Here is a 26,603-nt window from a genome sequence, read left to right as displayed (position 1 = left end):
TTAGTTTTCTTTTTCAATTTTCTGACCTTGAATTTCCTGTTTTAACCATCTACAAGTTCTTTGCTTACTCTCCAACCAGGTGAAAAGGGGCTTGTAGCCAAAGTGTCTGAAAGCCTTATCAGTATCATAGCAGTAAGCAATGCTCACCAATTTCAGTATAGATAAAGTCATAAAGGGCTTTAAACTCCAAAATGGCTTGACAATAACTTTTAGTAAGTTTTGAATGACTACAATTAGCCAGATCTTCCAGTAAGGGATGCGCCTTCCAATTTGAATAGTATGGTCGATTTCAGTGAACAATTCATGGTTTAGCTTGAACCTCTGCTTAAAGGGGGTGTCATCATATGCATAGTAGGCTTGCCCGCCCATGAGGTTTGGATAGAGTTGCATTTGTCGCGCTGCAAGTATATGCATCCACGCTACATTACCTGGAACACAAGAAATATTCGCATTTATGACTTATGATCATTTTTTGAAAGCAATAGTCATTTCTGTACTCAACATATTTCTACATACCGTAACGAAATACGTATTCACTCAACTCAATACCAACTTACATAAAACACAAATGACACATTACTCCTAACAAAGCGAATGAGGCGAGTCACCGCAACAAAACAGTAGAACGAAGATGTGCAAATTATGAAACTCAGTGATTTTCTTTGGAAGCTATACGCTGCCATGGAGTCCTCGCCACAGGGCTTGATGCGTGAAGTCCACAGAGAATAGAACTCATTGCTTTCAAGGCGTTCGCAAACACATTACCATATTTCGCGCGTGCTAAAAAGAATGCAGCAAGCTGCACATGCAGTAGACAAGGACATGCGTGACAATACATAGTTCTGTATCCTGTTCTTCTTATTATATGTGAGGTTTGAGGTTGAACTTCATGAAATTAATAAGGTGTTTTCTAGGAGTAAATAGACAGATCTCAAAAATAGCAAAACTTGTTCTGAGTGCCTACAATGTGATCACGTAAAACTGGAGGGACCTCTGTTATTATATGGTGGCTAACAGCGCCATCATGTGGAGAAGCTAAGACTTACTGGTCAATGTCAGAAATAATTCTCAATTCGCAATCAGATTTCTATACATTGTTCTGTCACTATAGCCGTCTACCAGCACACATATATTATATGCTTGCTCTCGTAATTACCGCTGATCACTATGAGTCAGTGAATTATGTACAACAGAACCACCATGTATAGTTGTTAGAGTAAAAGGATAGATAAATTAGCTATTTAGTATAAATAACCACCAGAAGAGCATCTAAGAAGCAATTTTCATAGATCCCATACTGTAGAGTAGTATGATACACAGAGGAGAAGCAAGAGGATATAGGGTTAAAAAGATTGTTCAAATACTACCCTTAGGACTTCTAGCCACTAGCGTTTTTTAAAATGCTGCGATATCGCTGCGTTTTTTTTCAATGGGACTTTCTAATGTTTAAGGGCTCAGTCACACGGGCGTTTTTTTGCCCGATTTGCAGATTCGCTTGCGATCTGCAAATATATATACCCAATGCTTTGCAATAGGATCGGTCACATGGCCGTTTTTTATGTGGTTGTGCCAAAAATTATATGACACAACGATTGTAACTGCGGTCCGCACAAATCGTTGTTCTTGTATATGCGCTCAATGGGATCTTTGCCAACCCCATTGAGAACATATACTAAAGATCGTTCTCCTCTGCCACAGCTGTCACAGCTGTGGCAGAGAAGAACAATGTTCGCCCATTGAATTCAATGGCGCCGGCAATACAGCAGGCTCCATTGAAAGCAATGGGCTGCCGGCGAGCGCGGGATGAAACCATCCAACAAAGTGTAAAAAATAAAAAAATATATATACTCACCTTTTTGCAGCTGCCGGAGATCAGCCGCGTCCAGCCGGCTCTTCTCCTGAACTGCTTTTTGTAGTATTCAGCAGGCGGGAATTTAAAATCCCCGCCTGCTGAATGAGCTGCCTCTGATTGGTCACAGCGCTCAGCTAATCAGAGGCAGCTCCTACTCACCCATTCATGAATTCATTTTACACTTTTTTGGATGGTTTTCAGGGAAGGGCTTATATTTGAAGCCCTTCCCTGAAAATTAACACAGCGCTTGACAGCAGCCCATTGCTTTCAATGGAGCCGGCTGTATTGCCGGCTCCATTGAATTCAATGGATGAACACAGCCGTGGCAGAGGATAGCGGGCAGCGCCCGTCTGACCGAGCCCTTTGGGCTGATAAACGCTGCTAGCAGCATTTTTTTCAGCCGTGATGCTGGCTTCGGTCACGCGATTTTTTGTTTTGTGCTTTTAACATTAGAAACTCCCATTGAAAAAAACGCTGCGATATCGCAGCATTACAAAATACACTAATGGGTAAAAACCCTTAAGAGGAAAAAAAATGCACATGTTCACCCGTAGCTATAGTACATTCATTATCTAAAAAAAACTATCACTTCGCATTACTTATTGGATCCCAGAATAATGTCAGACCACTATGAAGTCATGAGGCGAGGAGCACAGTTTCAGTGCACGTTGAGAAGTACTGCACAAGTACCGCATCCCTACATCCCCCCCCCCGTTCCTCCATACCTGCCCGATTCACAAGTCAGTCCTTATTCAGCAACCAGTCTCTTGCTACCCCCTCATAGTTATGTCTGCAACCTCACCCTCTTCGCTGCACATTCTTTAGAGTAGGGGTGTCAAATTAATTTTCACCGAGGACCACATCAGCTTTATGGTTACTTTCAAAAGGATGTACTTACAAAAATTGTAAGTGTAAGGCTATATAGTAATAGTGCCCCCCATAGTGACCCCAGTGGTAATAGTGACCCCCATAGTGACCCCAGTGGTAATAGTGACCCCCATAGTGACTCCAGTAGTAATAGTGGCCCCAGTAGTATAGTTCCCCCCTTAGTGACCCTAGTAGTAATAGTGCCCCCCATAGTGACCCCAGTAGTAATAGTGCCCACCATAGAGACCGCAGTAGTAATAGTGCCCTCCATAGTGAACCCAGTAGTAATAGTGACCCCCATAGTGACCTCAGTAGTAATAGTGACCCCAGTAGTAATAGTGCCCACCATAGAGACCGCAGTAGTAATAGTGCCCTCCATAGTGACCCTAGTAGTAATAGTGCCCCCCCATAGTGATTCCAGTAGTAATAGTGACCCCAGTATTATTAGTGACCCTCATAGTTACCCCAGTAGTAATAGTGCCCCCATAGTGACCCCAGTAGTAATAGTGCCCCCCATAGTGACCCTAGTAGTAATAACGGCCCCGGTAGTAATAGTGACCCCCATAGTGACTCCATTAGTAATAGTGAACCCTCAATAGTGACCCCCATAGTAAACCGCATTTCAAATGCCATGCTAAACACTGTAAAACGCCTCCATTGACTTCAATGGGACTTGTCAGGTGAGCTGTCTGCTCTATTTTAGTGCATTTTAGTGATTTTTAATGCACCTCATCACCTATTGCTCTACCAGGTGTCCGGAAAAGGGCAGCATTTTACAGCATTTTCGTACAGTGTTTTCAAACGTGTTCGTAACACTGCAATGATGACAGTATAACGTATTGCTACCGTGTTTTTATGTGTGTGCAAATGCGCAGCTATTGTTCACTGCACAAATATTTTGCGCAGGAGTGAGCGCATTTGTGCTTATGCTCACCTGCAGGAGCCCTTAATGGCATATCGTCATATGGAGAGGCGATGCTCTGCAGAATTAGCTGAAGTATTCGTACCAGTAGTTTTAAATCTTATATATGCAGGATTATTTGCTTTACTCAAACTGCAGTTTCACCAAACCCTGTTCTTCTCTTCAGTGAGCACTAGATGGCGAAATGACCCTGCGTTATCACACTGCTATTGGTATTGAGCACATATTATATATCACACACAGATACAGATTGATCCTTCAATCCAGTAAGGGTTGGCAAAAGACTAAAGACAAGTGCCAGAGGTGAAGAGGAGATGCGCGCTGGAAATGAAAGCGCCTCTTAAGTGATGTATTATTTATTTATTTTTATTTTTTTACTGCACCTAGGGCTTATTTTCAGGGTAGGGCTTATATTTCAAGCCTCCCCCCAATAAATCCTCACATGTGGTGAAACAAAGTGCAACTTTGTAGCGTCACAAAATCACGATATCGGCACGAGAAAATGCAAGAATATTGCACTGACCACCGATGCAATATCACTGCGATATTCTGTCGCCCCTGTGGTAGCGGCTGCACACCTCCCATAGACTTCTATGGAGCCTTTAACATTCAAATACATAGGAAAATAGAGCAGATCATATTTTTTTGTGCACAACAGAAATGTGTGCCCATAGACTTTTCCTGCCTTCATGCATAAATATGCAATGAATACCCAAGTATCATGCTATTCACTATTCGTATTTACTCAACCAGATTGACTTTAGGGCTTCTTCAGATGAGCATACGCTATGGAATGTGATTGCGCATCAACCGGGGTTTTAGTTTTTTTTCTTGGACCTTTCAAACTCCACGCTATTCTGTGCGAGTTTGAAAAAACAAAGCAGAAGATAGGCCGCATAACGGGACTGACACACACCCATCTGTTTAAGCCCTTAGGCTAACTTCATACGGGAGAGTGTGATATCGGATTGTGAATTATGGCCCAATATTGCGCTCACTAAGATGCAATTTCCCCATGGATGCGAGGTGTTATCTCAAAACCAACGGCTGACAGCCATGGTGGAGGATCGCAGAGGGCTTACCAATTGTTTTCAATGGGGAAACCTCGCATCACAATGGGTGCACCTAGCACATGGTACGATGCTGCCGCCGGCCCCATTGAAAACAATGGGTAATGTGACATGAGGCATGCCCAAAGATAGACCGTGCCGTTGTACACAAGGTAACCCACTCCCCCTACCTTTTTTTAAGCTGCCATAGACGTCTATGGGAGCTTTCTGAGTAACACGGCCAAAGATAGGTCAAGACTAGAGATGAGCGAGTATACCCGCTAAGGCACATTACTCGAGCGAGTAGTGCCTTAGCCGAATATCTCCCCGCTCGTCTCTAAAGATACGGGGGCCGGCGGGGAGCGGGGAGAGCGGGGAGGAACGGAGGGGAGATCTCTCTCTCCCTCTCTCCCCGCCGCAACTCACCTGTCACCCGTGCCGGCGGCCCCCAAATCTTTAGAGACGAGCGGGGAGATACTCGGCTAAGGCACTACTCGCTCGAGTAATGTGCCTTAGCGAGTATACTCACTCATCTCTAGTCAAGACTCATAAAATATATGTCGAAGAAAGATAGAGCAGCTCCTATCTATTTGCAGGAAAAAAACACGTTTGCCTGAATTATGCCATTGAAATCAAAGGCGTTGCTTGGTCGTGTTATACTTGAAATATTGCCTTCACAAATACATTCATGTGAAATTCTACGAAGTGTGACAGTAGTCACTGGCAGAGCTGATCTGGGATCTGCTAAGAACCAGCAGCTCTAGCATACTGGGGATCACTGTCGATCACATGATTCCATAGAGGAAATAGCACTGCTGCTTCTTCTATTTTCTGAGCGCTATGCAGCCTGCAAAAGACAAGCCAGAAGTGGTCAGAAACTGCTTCTACCTTCTTCGGGTGCTAGATTGCACAATAAGGAGCTTTAATGCCAAGCTGTATTTTTCTATTAGACAGGATTAGAACCCACGACCAAGCGCTGTATAATTATGGTGATCGGTACTTAAAAGGTTATTTTGAAAACCAAAGCCTGCCCGTATCACAACTTGTATTGAAGCTAGATGTGGTACAACAGGGTACTAGAGCTTCCATGCCCACGTGTATCACATCTTGTATCCTAGCTAGAGGCGGTACAACAGGGTACTAGAGTCTCCATGCCTCCCATATCACATCTTACATCCAAGCTAGAAGCAGTACAACAGGATACTAGAGCCTCCATGCCCGCCTGTATCACATCTTGTATCCACGCTAGATGCGATACAACAGGGTACTAGAGCCTCCATGCCCATCCGTATAACGTCTTGTATCCAACCTAGAGGCGGTACAACAGGATACTAGAGCCTCCATGCCCACCCGTATCACATCTTGTATCCAAGCTAGAGGCAGTCGAACAGGGTACTAGAGCCTCCATGCCCACCTGTATCACATCTTGTATCCGAGCTAAAGGCGGTACAACAGTGTACTAGAGCCTCTATGTCCACCTGTATCGCATCTTGTATCTGAGCTAGAGATGGTACAACAGGGTACTAGAGCCTCCATACCCGCCCATATCACATTTTGTATCCAAGCTAGAGGTGGTACAACAAAGTACTGGAGCCTCCATACCCACCCATATCACATCTTGTATCCAAGCTAGAGGCAATACAACAGGGTACTAGAGCCTCCGTGCCCACCAGTATCACATCTTGTATCCAAGCTAGAGATGGTACAACAGGTTACTAGAGCCTCCATGCCCACCTGTATCACATGTTGTACCCAAGCTAGAGGTGGAACTACAGGGTACAAGAGCCTCCATGCCCACCTGTATCACATCTTATATCCAAACTGGAGGTGGTACAACATGGTACTAGAGCCTCCATGCCTGCCCGTATAACATATTATATCCAAGCTACAGGCAGTACAACAGGGTACTAGAGCCTCCATGCCTGCCTGTATCACATCTAGTATCCAAGCTAGAGGTGGTAAAATAGGTTACTACTGCAAGTGGTCAGTTTTTTTTGCAATAAATGATCCTTTTGCTCTGATATTGTAATCACTTATATCGACATTACAATCAGGGCTCCCACCCACTGGCTATATTTTCTTTCTTGCGCTGCGAGAGCACGATAAAAATCTCGCATCGCAGCGCAAGAAAGAGGCTGGTATAGAACCGGCATATTGCAAATGGTTTCAATGGGGCTAGCGACAGCAGCGCTAGCCCCATTGAAAGCATAGGGAGAATGCCGCGGACTTCTGCCACAGCTGTGACAGGAGTTTCCTTCCGTGGGGACCGGGGATGAAGGACAGCTGCCGATCCCATTGAAATCAATGGTTTCAGCAAGCCCCGCAGAATGATTATCGGGGAAGGGCTTGAAATATAAGCCCTTCCCCGATAATCATCAATAAGTGTGAAAAAAAAAAAAAATTATACTCACCTCTCCTGCTCTCAGCCGCGTCCTCCTGCTGGCTCCCCGGCACTGCTACTGAGCTCTTTCAGCAGTCGGGGATTTAAAAATCCCCGCCTCCTGAAAGGGTTGTGCAGATTGGCTGAGGGCTCAGCCAATAGCAGCTACTGCTTAGCTATTGGCTGAGCCCTCAGCCAATCACACATAGCTCTTAGCTATTCATTCATGAATAGCTAAGATATAGCTATTCATGAATGAATAGCTAAGGGCTGTGTGTGATTGGCTGAGCGCTCAGCCAACAGCTAAGCAGTAGCTGCTATTGGCTGAGCCCTCAGCCAATCTGCACAGCCCTTTCAGGAGGCAGGGGTTTTTAAATCCCCCACTGCTGAAAGAGCTCAGTAGCAGTGCCGGGGAGCCAGCAGGAGGACGCGGCTGAGCGCCGGAGAGGTGAGTATGATTTGTAAAAAAATGTTTTCACACTTATTGATGATTATCGGGGAAGGGCTTATATTTCAAGCCCTTCCCCGATAATCATTCCATGGGGCTTGCCAAAGCAGTGCTTTCAATGGGATCGGCAGCTGTGCCGATCCCATTGAAAACAATGGAATAGAATGCCGGGGACTTCTGCCACAGCTGTGACAGATGTTACAGCTGTGGCAGAAGTCCCCGGCATTCTCCATGTCTTTTCAATGGGGCTAGAGCTGCTGCCGCTGGCCCCATTGAAAAGACTGGCGATATGTCGGCGTGATGCCGATATCCGCGGCGTCATGCCGATTTTTTTCTTGCACTGCGATGCGAGACTTTAACTTTAGAATCGCATCGCAGTGGAGAAAATATCGCCAGTGGGTGGGAGCCCTCACACAGAGAAAGTTTCATCCAATTCCGACAATACTTTTTTTCTTTTACAATCAGTGTATAAACTCTATTGTTCCCTGTTATCAGTCCTCTGTAGTGCTGCTTTCCCCTATAACCCCTTATATTCAGTGTAGAATATAATTTATCTTACCAACATATGTAAAATTTTTCTCTGCATGTTCCGGTTCAATGTAGTTAATGTAATTAGAATTTGCTTTTGCTGATTTGTAACGATCTATTAAAGATCGGTCCTTTTCACCATAGATGCTACTTGGTCGAATCACACATGTGATTAGCTTATATCCATTTCTGGTCTGCAAAAAAATATAAAAAAAGGAGATAATTACTTTTGTCAACTTTGAACAAGTTACTTACAAACAAACAACCTCATGTACATTCTTAATTAAGGCCCTTTTACATGGAATGACAATCGCACACATATGTTTGTAGGAATGTTTGTCTATACAATTGTTGGCCTGTGTAAATCTGCACCCGATCACTCACACAATAAAAGTCTCCTATGGGTGGTTGCTTTTATCTCCCCTCAAGAAATGAGTAGCGCCAGGCATCCACCTCATTATAGAAGCACTGTGATCCCAGTAACCAAAGTGCACGCTCACAGCGCCTGCTGCTCTGCTATGTGGGCGGGAAGATCTTTTGGCCAGCAGAGCAGCAGGTGCTACGAAATTGGAGTTCGTTGACCATCCATGATCTGAGTGGTGTTCTATTAAAGTGAGTGCACGGAACTACTCATAGTTTGTGGGGTAAGGGTTGGGGGGGGGGGGGGTATAAAAGTAAGCCCCCTGCCAAGAATGAAAAACAAAAGTGCAGGGAATTTAGCAATGGTGGGACGAATGATGTAAAGGGCCAGTTAGCTGAGTGCCAATCTCGATGATCAGTCCATGTAAACGTGCCCCTAGACCTAATACACTAGCTCTTATTGTGGTTTTTCACAGTCATTAAAGGGCTCCCGTTAAGCTACATGAGGCCAGAGGCGTAACTATAGAGGATGCAGGGGATGCGGTTGCACCCGGGCCCAGGAGCCTTGGAGGGCCCATAGGCCTCTCTTCTCCATATAGGAAGCCCAGTACTATAAATAAAGCATTATAGTTGGGGGCCCTGTTACAGGTTTTTCATTGGGGCCCAAGAGCTTCAAGTTATGCCTCTACATGAGGCCTCTATTGTACCTCTATACAGGAAAAAATGGGTCGATGAGAAAATTAAAAATTGTATGGAGTATGTAAAACGCACATGATGGCAGTGCAGATCCGTACTAGCCCTACGTCACTTAGAAAAGCCCAACTATGGTGGTGGGACATGTGCCAAGACATGGTAACTCACACAGATTTACAAGGAGTCACCCTGTTTTCAGCCTCCTTCACCCAGTCATCCTGTGAAACATATTTTCACGCAGTTGCTGGGGAGGGAGGCCAAAAATTGGGTGCAGACAGCAAAAAGTAAGCAAATTATCTAGTATATTAATCCAATAACTAGTGCTTTATATATTTAACCCTTCTCATTTCTGGGTCTTGTTGTGCTTTGTGCACCACTGCAATGGGTCCTGATTCCATCCAGCATCAGGATGTAGTGTGTGGCGGTGCACAAGATGTAGCAGGTGGAGGTGCACACAACATGCTGATGCTGGATGGCCCAGCCCAGCAGAGCCCAGGACGAAAGAAGAGCCAGGAACGAGGGGGGGGGGGGGGACGTATATATTCTGATCTGGGGTCTGAAATTAATATGGGGAATTGGTGTATGAAGTTGTTTAAGGGCTCTGTTATTAGTATAAGGGGTCTGAAAATATTTAGGGAGTCGAAATATATATATATTTTTTTGGGGGGTGGTCTGATAATATAGACCTCTAGTTGCTCTGTAACATACAGATGTCCATCAGTAGCTGCTAAGTAACACCCAGCATGAAGTAAAATAGCAGCAGAGATCTTTACCTTATATACAGCAGAACATTCACAGCCTCCCTGATACATGTGGAGCCGACTTGAGCTCAAGCTGGCTCAGCTCTTAATAAAGCATATCTGTACTTTCAGCTTCAAAATAAGGTTCCATTTAAAATATTGTAATTCCCCCCCACAAACACAAAAGCTAATATAACTCAAATTTGAGTTTCAAGCCCACCCACACTTTATCACTTATTTAGAGATCAAAATAACCCCCAACTTGGGCTCGCTTTATAAATGGAATTATCCTCCATTAATCACCGCCCTCAAGTCTGGTATGAAAAAGTGTGAACAAGTCAGCCTATCATGGATTGGACGGATTAACTCAGTTAGGATGACTTTACTACCCAAAATTCTATATTTGTTTAGATGCCTACCCCTTAATGTCCCCATATCTGATATGCAAGATCTTCGGCAAGCTATTTTCCGATTCAAATGGAAAAACAAGAGACCTAGAATTAAGCAGTCCCCAATCTACTGAAATACTACACCACTGCCCAACTATCTCCACTTCCACCCATTTTTGCAGTCGAAGAGCAGTCATCAAGTCACTATGGTGGAAAATTCATTACATTTTTTACACAGAGCCTACCTAGTCCCGGCTAGAACTCACAAGTTCTGCCCGGATAGGTCCCCTGATTGCTTTAGAGGATGCAACAGCTTGGGGACAACGTTACACATATGGTAGACATGTCCTACAGTACAGTCCTTCTGGAAGTAGGTGGCAAGGATCATAACTAGAGTGATTGGCAAAACGTTTCCTCTATCTCCTCTGGCATGCCTGCTGGCTGACAAACCTATAGGATCTAATAACCAGCATTATAAATTGTCCCAGTATATTTGCATGGTGGCCAGATTATTTTTGGCCTCGCAATGGTTTTCCGCTTCTCTACATATGGTATTAAACCAGTCATTGACAGGATCTCTAAGATAATGTATGAAAAAACTGAGCAATGAGGGATGATACAGTGGAAAGGTTCCTCAGAACCCGCTCTCCATGGTCCAGTTATCCAGCCCTGCTGGGACTCCCGCGGCTTATGGCAACATGGAGTCAGACAGTTTGAAGATAGATTGATAGGAGGGGAAATTAAAGAGTGGACCCCCAGCCGATTTAGATACCAACTACTATTAACCATTTCTATGCTGATACTTGCTGTTCTTCATACTCAGTAGTTTAACGTGGATGACTTATATAACTGTTATTGTTGTTGGCATATGATTGGATATGCTAGTATTTATATTTTTGTTATACCCCCTGCGAGGGGAATCGACATTGACAGTCCATACATTAATCCATAATGAGGCTCATAATCTAATTTACCCCTTTGTGACACACACACTACGGCCAATTTAATTGGAAACCACTTATCAGTACATGGGTGGAAACGATAGAAATTCAACACTGATGTTGTCCATTCTTGAATTGAACCCAGGATCAGGTTTCACCCCCTTCCCGTCTGAGCCATTTCTTTTTTTTTCTTTTGCACCTTCCAAGAGATACAATATAAATTTTTCATGTTTCAATCAATATAGCCATTTGAGGTTTACTTTATGTGGGGCAAGTACTGAAATCCTTTAGACATTTTTAAGTGGAGTGTAATGATAAAAAATTGCAATTTCACGCTTATGACAGTTTCAGTACGGCAAAAATATTATGTTGCCTGTCTGTATGATTACGGAAATAACAAATTTATATAGTTTTTATTGTGTTTTATTGTGCACCAGAAACTCTCGATTTTTCCATTAATGGCACTGGGTGAAAGCTCCCTACTTTGCGTGGCAGACTGTAGTTTTTATTGCTACCATTTTGGTGTACATACGACTTTTTAATCATTTTTATCCCATATTTTGGGGAAGTGAGGTGACCCAAAAACCCCAATAATTTTTGATTTGTCTTTCTAAAGATGTGCTTATATTTTTGCCGCTTAGAAGTGTTATTAATCATTTTTTATTCCTACAGAGAGGCTTAGCCATGTGATCATTTTTTTTGCTTGTATAGAAGAAGCAGCGAGTCCCATGACTTTCCTGCTGGAGGCAAGGCTTAATAGGAGTATTAAGGTGGCAGGTATGGAGGCCTTCACTAGGCTCCCAATGCCATGACGACTAGGCATCAAGCAATTGTGTGCTGGGGGAGCGATTGGGTGATAGAATCCCCTCCCTCTATCTAACCACTTAGATGCCGCTCTATGAAACAGCCAGCATCCAGCTTTTATGCAGTGGGCTCAGCTCCTGAGTCTGCTCCATACAATCCCTATTGACTTTCCCTGTACATATATGATAAATGTCTGGAAGGCATTAAATTAAATCTAAATTAAAAATTATCCAAAAATAACAAACAGTCAACTAAACATATATTTGCTTTTCATTACTTGTTGCCCATTAGCCAACAGGGTTAGTTTTTCAGCTTGAGCTTTGGTTCTTCCATATGAAAGTGAGGGTTCCCCAGGGTATAAGGTGTCTTCTGTGACTCTTAAAATAAAGCATAGATACTTACATCATAAAGAATTAGAGTTAGTTAGTGATTTGAAGAGCTTTGTAGGTTGAGTTCTAAAAGAAGACATAGATGATTCAACTAATGCTCTTCATAATTGTACAGCGGTGGATAGTGCACACAGAAAATAAAAATGTCCTGATGTGAGGATATAGAAGTTTGTTTCATACTTTCTTATACTCCTGGTCTGCATGCGTGGGGTTTACTGCAGAGTTCGTAATAAGTGTTGATTATTTAAAAAGGAAAACTGAATATTTAAAAACTATGGATAAGATGTGTCATACATAGATATGAGTGCTTCAACCTGAATTAATTTACATGCTTTAATGCAAATGATTGAAGGAGCTGTCTAGTTGTAAACTATTGATGGCCTATCCTCAAGACAGGTCATCAGTAGTAGCTTGGCAAGTGTCCATTACCTGGGAACCGCACCAATGTTTGTTGGGCCAGGGCCCTCAGGCATCACACGGATTTCTGCAGGAAGCAGACAGCTCCGTTCTTATTGCAGTGGTCAGGCTTGGTATTGCAGGGTAAGTTCTTGTTGAAATGAATCGGAACTTAGTCTGCAATACCATGTCTAAGCACTACAGTAGGAATGGAGCTGTCTGTTTTCTGCAGAAATCAGCTCAGTACAAGAGTACACTGGCCCAGTGAACAGTTGATCGTTGGGGGTCCCCGAGTGGCAGACCAATGCTGTTCTACTATTGATGATCTGTCCTGAGGATAGGCTATCAATAGTTTACAACTAGAAAACCCCTTTAAAGGGGTATTGCTGTAAAATGAATTCCAATCAAATGCTATTAAAGTTTGCACTGTGTTTCTGCTTTGGATTTTGTGTCTGTGTCGATTTCACTGCAGTGGTACAGCTTGGTATTACACGTAAAGTTCTTATTCACTTCAATTGGAACATTGTGGGAAATACCAAGCCTGCCCACTGTAGTGGGATCAAAGCTGTTTGCTTCCTGCAGAAATCATCTTCAGTCAGTAGCACACTTGCTCAGCACACAATTATTGCTGGTGGTCCCAAGTTTTGGACCCCTGTCGATTTATTATGTGGATACCCCATCAATAGTTTACAAATAGACAATCCCTTTAATTACATGACTAATTAATGCTGAGATTTATTTGTGGATGAACAAACATTCCATGCACATTTACTTAATTTGTTATACACTGTTTACAGCTTGGTAGATAAACTATTGATATGCAGAATAAATAAAGTTGTGATGTAACATGGGGGTAGTCGCGGAGAGTGGTGCAGTTGTGGCTGCCAACTGGATGCCAACAAGCCATTCTGCCTGGTCGGGGTATTTAGAAACAGGACTAGGGCAGGGAACTGAATATTTTTTTTTGATTCAAGCAAAGTGTAGCTTCAGTACAATCTGTGTAAAAAAAAAGTGTTCCTATTTTAATAGATAGTTTCAAGTTTTAACAATGTGATTGACACCTTGACCTACTCGTTACCTGGACCGTAAAAGGAAGGCTATGAGTAAAACATTAACAGGTCGGTTCAGATTTATAGTCCAAGATCAGCTATTGATCTTTGTAAAACTTTTAATATATAAACCCAGTCTCCCCACAGGTTACATATTTGCATTAGTGAAAAAGTGATGGAAATGTGACACCAAATTCAGTAATCTTGGTCAAATGAAAGGCCATGTACATTATCCAGCGATACCAAAAGAATGTAGACTCCGAGCTCAAGCTTCTTACCTAATTTCAGGTGGATGAAGTCAGCAATGTCAGTAATGCATATCCACTATTCAGAATGCCATCTGATGCCAAGATAGGCTGGGTTAATATATTACATTTTTATAAAGTATACAAGAAGTGCCTAAGGGTGTACACCGGATTAATTAACAGTAACTAACACCAAAATTACCCAAAGGGCAAGAAACCCCCTGGTTGAATGCCCTCATTAAAATCTAACTTTTATTAAACTAAATTAAATCACTTAAATTAAATTAAAACACTAAGAGGCATTGAAATTAAATATACAAACACCTGCCTAGCAAACTTGGGAGTGCAAAGCCATAATATATATTATCCAGTGCTGCTACAATGTGCTGCATAATGGGCTTTATAGAACTCTCCTAAATGGCTAGCAGCTATATAAGATATCAAGCAGGTCCCTGCTGCAGACTAATGACTCTACCTAAATAATATCACCAGGTCTGCGTGTTTGAGCTAAAAGAAACATAGGAACCACCCAATATGTTTCGCCAACGTAGTGGCGTCCTAGGGGGTCTGGGGTTACTAGAGGTGCACCAACCTAAATAACAGCTGTTATATGTCATAAGGGAGGTATTCTCCCATTTGACTGACTAGTGAGAGACACTTCATTCTGGGCGGCAAAGGAGAGAAAGCTAATGATGCAGGGCAGATTCTTAAAGGGGTTTTCCAGTGAGAAAGGTATTGATGACCTAACCTTAGGATAGGTCATCAATAGTTGATCGGCTGGGGTCCGTCGCTCGGCACCCTGTCCGATTAGCTGAATGGGCGTATGTTGTCAGCGCCACAAATACACAGAGGTTGGAGCGGAAGCATTTGTAACTGCAGGCACAGCTCTCATTGATTTCAATGGGAGCCATGCCTGCAGTTACAAGTGGCAGCCACTACACAGAGATCGGCGCAGATGCTTCCACTGCGTCAGCTCTGACCTCTGTGTACTTGCAGCGCTGACAGCATGTGCCTGCTCAGCTGATCGGTTGGGGTCCCAAACAACGGACCCCGGCCGATTAACTATTGATGACCTATCTCACTGGAAACCCCCTTTAAGCCAATCATACAGAGTGCCTTCCTCATATACCACCAATCCCGATATGTAATGATGTAATTAGCTCAGCGAATGACAGCTTGGACTTTCTCATCATGCTCAGTGTGTCTCTTCTAGGACTTTGATTTTTTTTCACTTCATTTTGTGGTGAATGCTCAGCACATAAAAGCCCATTGCTAGGTGCACTGTTCAGACGCAATCTTCTGCTTCTGTGTCTGGTAAATATGGTTGTCGTCCCATTCTCTCTGTTGCTTGAGCTTACATTCACTCTCTTCCAGCACTCCTAGGATTAATAGCTTCTGGTCTCCTCTTTAGCTGATGCACCTTTTCCAATAACCACCCTATATAGCTGCTTCGGGCCTTTCTGACCTTGCTGCAGTGTTGTTGAGAGTTTGTTCCCTTCACTTCATGTCCAGCCTCTGCTCTAGCAGTTACCTTGCTACCTTGCGTTCTGTTCTGTGTTCTTCATTCGTGTATTCTGGGGTCTGTTATTCCCATTGTCGGCTTCTCTGTTTATCCTTGTCCGCTTGTTCCTCCTTTGTTTGTGTACTCCCCAGTGTTGTTGTATCTTTGTCATGTAGGTCTTCTGGCCCGCCAGGGTAAGTTAGTGCCTAGAGAAAGACCGTGGGGTTGTCCTTATCAGGACGAATGCTCCCCTTATAGGCAGGGGTTTCCCTCGCCTAGTTATCAGTTTAGGGCAAGATACCTTCCCTAGTTTCCATCCGTATTCGAGGCTGTTCATCTGGTATCTTACCTCCCACACTGGGGTTGGCTGAATCGGATCTTCACCTACCTGATAAGTTGACACAGTGGTTCCACATCCACAGTCCTTACACTCATACTTCGTCTGATTTGATCAGGGCTGCAATTCAGCAAGATACTATGATTTATGGAGCTCCTCAGTTTGCAGAAGTCCACACTTTAAAAAAGCTTATTGCGGCCTTAGTGCTGTGAAAAGGGATTTTATAATGCTCACCATCTGAGGAGTGCTGTCAGTTACTAATTGAATATTCAAGGCATTGAATCCATAGTTCCAAACCTGATGTTAAAATTGGCCAATATTTCTTCATGATATTTACGACCTGATGAGTATAACTGTTGGAGTCATCCTATATAGCAGATCACTTTTTTGATTTTGCTGGGTTATTCCTGGTCATGAGTAACCTTGTCGGATCCTCAGTTTTAACTCTTTTATATGTTTCCTTTAAACATTTAACCAGATAGCCCCTCCTGAGAAACCTCATGAACAATTGATCACATTCCCTCTTTGAAGGATGTTTCGTCTGAGCAGTTTCTTCTTGCTCTTAAATATTGCCCCACTGAAATGGCCCTCTTGAGTGAAGGGGGATGCCAACTATTCCAGTGGAGCAGGTTGTTTGCGGGTATTCAACCAGGGTGTTTCTTGCCCTTTGGTGTTAATGTATTACATTTTTTGATCTCTCAATTTCAGTAATTAATTACCAGGTTGAAAAAACTATTTTTCACATCTAGATAACACTTTTACAGTCCACTCACTAGTTACTCAATACTATATTAGGGATACATTTCTCGCCTCGATTATTTACTAACTAATTAGCATTCTACTAAAGAGATGAGTTCTGCTTCTGCTCACCATGAATGCAGTAAACTGGTTGATCTTTCTGTCTAGCGGTTATACAAAGTCTCTGCTGTCTGTCACTCATTGTACTAGTTACCTATTTCTTGTAGGATTCAACTGAAATGTCTCCTACAAGTCTACAAACCTCTCCATAATGCTGCACAATCATAAATCCCTGCTCTCATCTCCATCGACCAACCTACTCATGCTCTTCCTGATTAGCCAATGATCTACAACTCTCATCCATTACATATTCTCACTCCTGTCTGCAGGACTTCTCCCGTGCTGCGTCCACTCTGTAGAATTCACAATCATGAACCATCAGACTGTCTCCTAACATTTCTCCTTTTTTGTATGACTAGAAAACTAATTTTCTTGTAGATAACCTATATAACCTGTTTATAGATATCAATCATCATCAGTGATAACATATTATGACATGGCATGCAGGGACATAACTATAGTGGGCGAAGAGGGTGCAGTGGCTCTAGAAGGTTAGGAGGCCCATAATATCTCTCTTCCTCCTATGCGGAGACCATAAATGAAAATGAAAAATTATAGTTGGGAGTCCTGTTACAGATTTTGCATTGGAGCATAGCAGCTTCACATTATACCCCTGATGCATGACATGGTATGATGCAATATTTAACAGTAGCACTATAGATGAAATTCTGTGTCAGTGGTCCCCAACCAGAAGTTTGAGAGCCACTTGTAGCATGCAAACCCCAGCTGTAGGGATTGCCATAGCAGTATTGAGTTATGGCCTAGGAACATTATTCACTACATTATGACTTTCACATTAGTAATGTTGCAGTGCCAGTTGGGTGATATAATACCAGTCAGGGGCGTAGCTAAAGTTTCATGGGTCCGGGTTCAAAAGTTTATCTTGGGGCCCTTCAATTTCTCTTAACCCCTTAATGCAGAAGCGTAACTTGAAGCTCCTGGGCCCCAATGCAAAACCTGTAACAGGACCCCCAACTATAATGGTTTATTCATAGTACTGGGCTCCTTATATGGAGAAGAGAGGCCTTATGGGCCCCCTAAGGCTCCTGGGCCCGGGTGCAACTACATCCCCTATAGGTATGCCAGTGATACCACTGTCTGTTTCTGAGCATAGTTGTACAGTTCTCACACCTTACGTTTGACTGTTCTAGGTTTAGCTTTGCACTTATCACAGTATATATGTGCACTTAGGTATTTTCACCCTTTAGCCTGATTGTGCAATTCTACTTGGTTGCTAGGGTATCACTTCAAAACATTCATTGTATACCAGCATAACAAGACACATATTTCTTACCTCACCATTGGATCATTATTTGTATTCGGTCCTACTGCAGCTAATGAACTCGTGTAGACTAAGTAAGACACATCCATAGCCAGACAGGCATTTACAACATTCTCTGTCCCTGTGTGCATATTAAAAACCATTATATGCATTTCATCTCCTTAATCAAACACTATAAAAGGCCACAAAATGCCGAGTGACTCATGCAGATGCAATTCTTTTGCTGACAAAGTCATCCTGGAAATTAGAATTCCTAACAGCAAACTCTTTCCATTTGTTTCCCATCAAAGATAGCTAAATTAAAGGTTTGGGATATGAAAACCCATCAAGTGCTCCAACTCATAATATTACTATAAGGCCATCTTCACACGCACTAGTTCATCAACGTTACTGAAGGCTTGTAAGAGGCGCCGTTCATTTCAAATATTTTTTTTTTGAACTTTTCTAAAAACATTTTCAAAAATTTCAGTTCAGCCAGTTCATCGAATTTCGGCAAAAAGCTCTGGTTTGGTCCAAATTAGTTTGAACCAATCCAGAACTTCACCAATACCCTTAAAACTAGTGTATAACAGTGTCTAAGGGCCATAAAAGTAAAAAAAAAAACACTTTTAGGTCACCTCGGAGTATATCTAAGTAATTTTAAACTGTTTTCAGGGCAAAGTTAATGAAAAGAAGAAAAAAGCAAGAAGAAAGAGGAGGAGGAGAAGAATCATTGGAGAGTGTTTAAAGGGGTATTTGGAGAGTTTTGAAAAAAAAATGGCATAGGGCAGATGACTTTAATACTATATGAAACACTAGTGACTAGAGATGAGCGAGCATACTCGCTAAGGACAATTACTCGAGCGAGCATTGGCCTTAGCAAGTACCAGCCCGCTCAGAGGAAAAGATTCGGGTGCCGGCGCGGGTGAGCGGTGAGTTGCGGGAGTGAGCAGGGGGGAGTGGGAAGGGGAGAGAGAGATCTCCCCTCCGTTCCCCCCTGCTCTCCCCCGCCGAGATCCCCGCCCCCCGCCGGCACCCGAATCTTTTCTTCTGAGCGGGCTGGTACTTGCTAAGGACAATGCTCGCTCAAGTAATTGTCCTTAGCGAGTATGCTTGCTCATCTCTAGTAGTGACGTAGCGTTCCCTCCCCTGCAGGACATGAACTGTAGTGAATGGACACTCCAAAACAGGAAGAAGAGGATCCGGCCGGCTGTAGGTGAGGTGATCTGGGGGAATGGAGGAGCCAGGAGAAGATCGGTGAAGTTTGATGATGAAACCCTTTAAAGGAGATGTCTCGAGGAAGCAGTGAATTTTTTTTTTTGCCCAGTCCCCCTAATTAAGCATACATTATTAAGCCCCCCTGTAAATGACTTTTCTAGCTGGTTCGTACTTACCGTTCCAGCGTTTCAGCAACTTATAAAAGTTTCCCCAAGATGGCCGCCGGCTCTTTTCCCGTCGCTTGCTGCAGCCCAACGTGCGCGCTCCTGAGACGCTGCCAGCTGTGTCTCCATGACAACACGACGCCCCGCAGCCGCCGACCAGTCACCCACCGCCAGGCAGCAGGTAACCGGCGCTAGCCCCCGGCTCCCCAGCGCTACGCTCCCGGCTCCCCAGCGCTACCCTCCCGGCTCCCCAGTGCTACCCTCCCGGCTCCCCAGCGCTACGCTCCCGGCTCCCCAGCGCTACGCTCCCGGCTCCCCAGCGCTACCCTCCCGGCTCCCCAGCGCTACCCTCAGCCCAGGTGAAGGCCCCGGAGCCCAGCGCTAGGTTCCGGAGCCCAGCGCTAGGCCTCGGAGCCCAGGTGAAGGCCCCGGAGCCCAGCGCTAGGTTCCGGAGCCTAGGTGAAGGCCCCGGAGCCCAGCGCTAGGCCCCGGAGCCCAGGTGAAGGCCCCGGAGCCCAGCGCTAGGTTCCGGGGCCCAGCGCTAGGCCCCGGAGCCCAAGTGAAGGCCCCGGAGCCCAGCGCTAGGTTCCGGAGCCCAGGTGAAGGCCCCGGAGCCCAGCGCTAGGTTCCGGAGCCCAGCGCTAGGTTCCGGAGCCCAGGAAGCCGACCCATCACTTACCTGGGCGGCTTCTCGTGACAGCTGGACACCTGGGCGGCTTCTCGGGACGGCAGCTCCAGTTTCTGCACCTTCCTCTAACAGAGGATGGTACAGAATGGCCGCTCCAGCGCGCTCCCGAGCAGTGACAGCTCGTCTGCGCATGCGCAGAAGAGCTGTAGCGGGGAGCACACTGAAGCGGCTCGTGCTGAAAGGAGATGACCGGACTGCGCAAGCGCGTCTAAAAAAGCAAGCTGCCAGCGAATTTAGACGGAACCATGGAGACGAGGACGCTAGCAACGGAGCAGGTAAGTGGAATAACTTCTGTATGGCTCATATTTAATGCACAATGTACATTACAAAGTGCATTAATATGGCCATACGGAAGTGTATACCCCCACTTGGTTTCGCGAGACAACTCCTTTAAGGCTCTGGAAGCTCCTTCAGTGGTCATTGTTATTTATCATTCATGTGACCACTGCAGCCAATCACTGACTTCAGCAGTCATGATCTGTTCATGCATATGTGACCTCTGAAGCAAGTGATTGGCTGCAGTGGTCATGTGAATGATGACCATCACAGAAGCTTCTGGGACTGGGAAGGTGGTTCTAGAGCAGTGGGACATTTAAAAAGTAAGTACTGTTTGTTTTTCTTTGTTTTACATAATTATCTGCTTTCTGCCAATTTTTTCAATCTCTGACAACCGATTTGTGACAGCAGTCTAGATCTCATATAAACCATACTGTATCTTACCTCCAACATTTATAGCTTCTAGCTTCTTAAAAGGAAATATATCTAAAATGTCCACAATGGCAGCCGTATGTATCACAACGTCAACGCCTTTAACAGCTGACAAAATCTGGTTGTATTCAGTAATATCTCCTTCAACAAAAGTAACCGCGGTGGATGCTAAAAATTTCAATGGAGGAGAATGGTGAAGTAAGAAGCACACTGTGATATGTAAGCAGGAGTGATATATCCTATAACAATAGGCAACGCACAACTTTAACATTTTGAAGCCATACTAGGTTAAACATCAATTATTGCATTTTATTAAAGAAAACTTTGTAAGTATTGTGCCATATTTATAGTTGCCTTGTTTCCCTGAAAAAAGGCCTACCCAGAAAATAAGCCCTACCCTTATTTTCAAGATTTTCAGAGAGACTTGAAATATAAGCCCTAGACTGAAAATAAGCCCTAGCTGCATTACACAAAAAATGAATATATTACCTATCAGGCTCAGTCCAGGTCCCTCCCTCTGCTCTAACGCGCATCTTGCAGTCCTCAGCCGCCCACAGAAGATCACTTCCTGGATGTGGGATTTATGAATCTCGTAACCAGGAAGTGATGGCTCAGATTGGTTCTCGGATGATGATCAACCAATCAATGCAGGCTCAATGACCCAATGCGACGACAGTGATTGGTTCATCAAGCGTTGCATTGATTGGCTGAGTAGCGGGATTTATGAATCCTGTAACCAGGAAGTGATCTTCTGTAGGCGGCCGAGGATTGCAAGAAGTGAACTGGAGCCCCAGAGAGCAGAGGGAAGGTTCCTGGACCAAGCCTGTTAGGTAAATATAATAAGAAGTAGCACCTCTTTTGGTGCAAAAATAAATATAAGACAGGGTCTTATTTTCGGAGAAACATGGTAGTACATGTTTTAGGCTCTTTTATTAGACTTTTACATGTATTGTCTAATATTGTTTGTTATATTAATTTATATATTTTTATGTATTCTTAAGTCCGGCTTCACAGACGTATTTGCACGTGTAATACGCAGAGAGTAGAACCCATTTATTTCAGTGGGTTCGTCCACATACGTGCATTTCGGACATGCAAAAAAATATATAACATGCTCTATTCTGCGTATATGTGCACCAAAGCTCCCATAGAAGTCATTGGGGGTGCGCGAATGCACGCCCAATACGCAAGGAGATGCGTGAAACACTTTCCACGGGAAAGAATATACATCTGGAACTTGTTAAACAAATAAGGCATTAAGCATTTCACGCAAAATGCGCTTATGGGCACGAACCCATTCAAATCAATGGGTTCTATTCTCTGTGTTTTGCATGCACAAATACCTGCACAAACACTGATGTGTGACAAAGTTGTGCCGCGGTGTGTGCAATTGTGCATACGCCTGTGTGAAGCCGGCCTAATTCATGCACCTTCTTCTATTTTTTTGTCCACATTCTCTTTTCCTCCTCCATTTCACACCACTTTCTTTGTGTGATAACTTCTTCCTCAGTATCTGATAAAGAGGCATCTTCGCTAAAAATGCAGTTCTAATAATAAAAAAAGCCTTATTACTCTGGCTATCTGTAGCCATTTGGGCCACACCGGACCGCAGTCCCTTTTCCAGATCTCTGCTGTTTTTTCATAAATGCTATAAAGACCCTTTAATGGTTTATCATGACCTGGGCTGGCAGCACCTCCCTCCATCCTGTGATTTAGGGCTTATTCAGATGAGCGCGGACGATTTTGGTCTGCATGAAAAATAAAAATGGAAGGACGCCCAATTTTCTTTCAAGCATTGCTTAGCAATGATCAGTGAAAAGCGAAGTACACATGGATGTCCTCTTTGTGCACTCATTTTTTTTTTTTTTGCACACCCATTAACTTGAATGGGTGACTGTAATGCAAGAAGTCGGACCAGAATAGGACATGCTGCTATTCATTTTTACGTCTTTATAGCCCCATTGACTATAATGGGCCAGTGAGCTGTCTATGGTGTAAAAATGGACAGCTTATGGGCAGGAAAATCACCTGTGTGAGTAAGCCCTAAGTCTACTCCAACTCCAGGTGGGCACTGACTCTTGGGGCGGCTTCACACGGCTGCATGAGCAACTACACTCACCGCTATGGAGTGTAGTTGGGCATAAATGGAGTTTTCATTTCTTCCTTCTCGGTCCGTTCAAACTGCATAGTGCAGGAGTTTGAAAAAAAACTGTGGGAAGATGGGTCCTGCCCTATCTATCTCGCACGTAGTGTTAACAACGCGCGGGAAAGATAGGGCAAGTTCTGTCTTTTCTTGCCCGTACTATTAACGGGTGAGAATCCCGCTAGTGAAAATGAAAACATTTAAATCAATTGTTTCGCTTTGTCCTCTTATGTGGCCGTGATTATAACTGCCACATAACAGGACAAAAACGCGCCCACGTGTATAAGCCCTTAACCCTTTCCAATCCAATTTGTATCCTGGTTTTCCTAGGGGGGCTTACTCTTTTTCTGCCGTTATACAATGGCACTATCTGCTGGCTAAAGCCAGTACTGCATGAGGTGTCACGTTGAATAGGCTCTGACAGCAGAGAGGCTGGCAATATACAGTAAGAGAACCCCGATGGACGTCTGCCAACATCGGAGCTGTACAGCCTTAAATCGTAATGTCTTAAGACGTGGATTGGAAAGGGTTAAGCTTATACAAAGCCACGCGTATTTACTGCTCTTGGCCTTAGAGGCCCTCCATCCCTTGTTTTCTTACTCACTCCGGGTACCAGAATTCCAGCATGCATGTATAGTATATCCACATATGGTCTTAGGCCTGTGATGCACAAGCATATTCCGGACACAGTTTTGCATCTGTAATACGGATGTGTGGCTTGACTGCTGGTCTCCTAAACTGAAATTAGAGCATAATAGATTCCTATGAAGCTCGGAGTTTGGGTCAGGATGCCCCTAGTCCAGCTGGGACACACTCATCTTTATTACAAATACATAAAGCCTATGATGCTCTGACTTCGGGCCAGGAGACCTACGGTCCAGCCAGGACACTCATCCGTATTTTGCCTTTAAAAATGTAGGCGGAATAGGCTTATGTGTCACTGTCCTGATACTATATTAACATGAACCTGCGAATGATATGTCATACTAGGGTCAAAAGTTAAAGGGGTTTTCCTTGGAAATACTATTGATGACCTATCCTTGGGACAAGTCATCAATAGTTTATCTGTTGGGTCCCCAACTGATCAGCAGTGCAGGCGCACGCTGTCAGCGCCGCAATAACAGAGTTCGGAGCGGAAGTCTCAGCGCCGACCACTGTATAGTGGCCAGCGCTTGTAAGTGCAGGCACGGCTTTCATTAAAATCAATGGGAGTTGTACTTGCAGTTACAAGCGACGGCCACTACACAGAGAGTTCTGCGCGGAGGCTTCCACTCCGACCTCTGTGTTATTGCGGCACTGACAGCATGCGCCTGCTCAGCTGATCAGCCGGCATCTTGAACGGCGGCCCCCGGCCAATCAACTATTGATGACCAATCCTGATGAATGATAGGTCATCAATAGTATTTCCATGGTTATCATCATTGACCAGTCCTATTACAGTGGTACGAGAAGAACGTTTGCTTTTTATCTTACATGATAATTTATTGTGTTTACCAGTTCGGAGAAGTTTTATGGCTTCACTTTCATTGAGATCAAAAATTTTAACCTCCGTCACATAATCTTCCTTGAGCAAAAGTCTTACAATCCATTCTCCAATAAACCCGCAACCGCCTGTGACCAGGTACACCAGATCCCGCGCCATGCTGAGGACAGTAGAAAAAATGTAGAATTTATGGAAAGGGCAACTTTATTGTTTATGGAATTAAACATCTACAGACAATAACATCTCAATAGTCGCCTTCCCAGGAGTCATGATGACCTATCCTGGCCTAGTCCACACAGATCCACATCGGAGGCCTCCGACTTCTGCCGCAGGTTTTCCTGTATATCCATGTGTGGCAACGTGATGCAGTTTCTGCACAGAAATTATGCGAAGCATTGACATATCAATTGATTTTTCCACAATGCGAATTTTAGAATCCGCATGAGAAAAAATCCTCGTCGTATGAACTAAATCAGGACTTCTTTGATAGCGTTCAATAAAATGCTAATATGATACAAATTTTGCCAAAAATTTGGATGCAGAATCCACGGCCAAATATGCACAGAGAAATTCTCTTGTGTAAAAGAGCCCGTAGAGTATGTTCACGCAGGCTAAATATACGCAATAATTTTTTTCTAGATTAAGGGCTTATTCTGACGGCGTATATCGGTTGGGTTTTCACTCCCGGACGATATATGCTGTCCCTCTCTGCAAGGGGAGGAGGCGGGCTGTGCCAGGAGCTAGTGCACTGAGCTCCGCCCCCTGTCCCAGCCCTCCCATTGTAAGCAGTGGCGAGGGGCGGAGAGAGGGCAGGAGCTCAGTACACTAGCTCCCGGCCAGGCCCGCCCCCTCCCCTGCAGAGAAGGGACAGCATATATCGGCCGGGCGTTAAAACCCAACCGATATACGCCCATCTGAATAAGCCCTAAAGGCTATGACAGATAAACGTATGCGCAAATACGTTCACGGCAATGGAGCATATTTGTGTATGAACAAGGATTGTACGCCGGGTTACACCCCACACCGTGCTTTTTTTAACCTGCCGTAACACGCAGAAAGATCGGGCAGGTCGTCTCTTTTCTCACGTGCAGGAATTACGCAAAAGAAATGCACTTTTGAGAACGAACGCATTGAAATCAATGGGTTCGCTTCGTCACGTTTTGCGGTCATGAGTTTCACATGCCCAAAAATGTGCGCAATCTCATTCGTCTGTTTAAGCCCTAATAGTGGCTTCAGATGGGCGCTTTTTTGTGCATGCAAAAATTGCGTGCGCAATATGCAGGGAATAGAACATATTGTTATCCATGGGTTCATTCTCATTTACCTCTCGCGCATTTGGACTTGTTCTATTTTCCTGCGTATTTGAACAGCAAGGGCCGAATAGAAGTCTATGGGAGGAGTGCCAATGAGTGCGCAAAACACAAGAACATGCGCAATATGCTGTGCAAGTTTGTGAAAAAAAGGACAGATCTGGACCTCATTAGGCTAATTAGCCTTTTAAATCAAGACATGTGTGCAAATAAACCTTGTTTACTGTGCAAATACATTGCACTGAGGTGCACAAATGGCAGATATGTGTGCCCGTTCACTCGTTTTTACGGTGACGGCGGGCGCACGTAAAAACACCTACGCCCGTGTGAAGGATCTCTAAGTCTAGTTTTATATGTCCGAGCATTATATCAGGCCATGAAACTTACCCGATAGCGCGCTCGGGAACGTGCGATGTTCCCACGGAAACCTTGTATTGCATTATCATGCAACTTGCACGCCATGTGATGTGTTTTCCGGCCCCTTGAAAACAATGGGTGATGCGTTCCGAGGGAACACCCAAAGAGAGGACATGGTGTGATTTTTTTTTCCCGCACTGCGATATCATGAAAAAAAAATAAAAAAATCGATCATTCATATGACCCCATTCAAAAGAATGGGAAGGGATCCATATTTGTGCGAGATTTGTGCATCTCGTAACGCACAAATCTCGAATTATTTTCTCGGCCAGCGAACATGACCTCAGGCTAGTCTCACATGAGCATATTCCAGGTGCATTTATGCACCTGTGATACAAATGACCTGGCCTGTAGACTCGGGACACTCATATGCATTATGGGCGTATATACGTGCTTGTAATACCCTCGTGTGAAACTGACCTTTACGGTACGTGTGCTCTATAAAGCAATCAGGTAGCAGCAG

At 44.1% G+C, this 26,603-nt stretch overlaps 1 protein-coding gene across 1 annotated transcript; it reads right to left on the bottom strand.

The window, feature by feature from the left end:
- On the bottom strand, positions 1–26,603 carry LOC136626492 (3 beta-hydroxysteroid dehydrogenase type 7-like). The gene is made up of 7 exons (XM_066601551.1): positions 26,561–26,603; positions 24,425–24,573; positions 20,800–20,955; positions 18,043–18,151; positions 12,251–12,350; positions 8,078–8,240; positions 1–428 (listed from the first exon to the last, which is right to left on the bottom strand). The coding sequence occupies exons 2-7, from the start codon at positions 24,570–24,572 to the stop codon at positions 1–3; spliced, it is 1,104 nt and encodes a 367-aa protein (XP_066457648.1). The 5' UTR covers position 24,573; positions 26,561–26,603.

This window comes from Eleutherodactylus coqui, chromosome 4, assembly GCF_035609145.1.
Source record: "Eleutherodactylus coqui strain aEleCoq1 chromosome 4, aEleCoq1.hap1, whole genome shotgun sequence".
In the NCBI taxonomy this organism is placed as follows: domain Eukaryota; kingdom Metazoa; phylum Chordata; class Amphibia; order Anura; family Eleutherodactylidae; genus Eleutherodactylus; species Eleutherodactylus coqui.
This window is presented reverse-complemented; position numbering and strand designations above follow the sequence as displayed.

Coding starts and splice junctions, on each gene's coding strand:
- LOC136626492 (XM_066601551.1), bottom strand. CDS start 24,572: ATGGCGCGGGATCTGGTGTACCTGGTCACAGGCGGTTGCGGGTTTATT. Junction 12,351..18,042: donor AATAATGATCCAATGGTGAG/GTAAGAAATATG, acceptor CTTTATTTTAAG/AGTCACAGAAGACACCTTAT. Junction 8,241..12,250: donor TGTTGGCTAATGGGCAACAA/GTAATGAAAAGC, acceptor ATTTTTTTGCAG/ACCAGAAATGGATATAAGCT.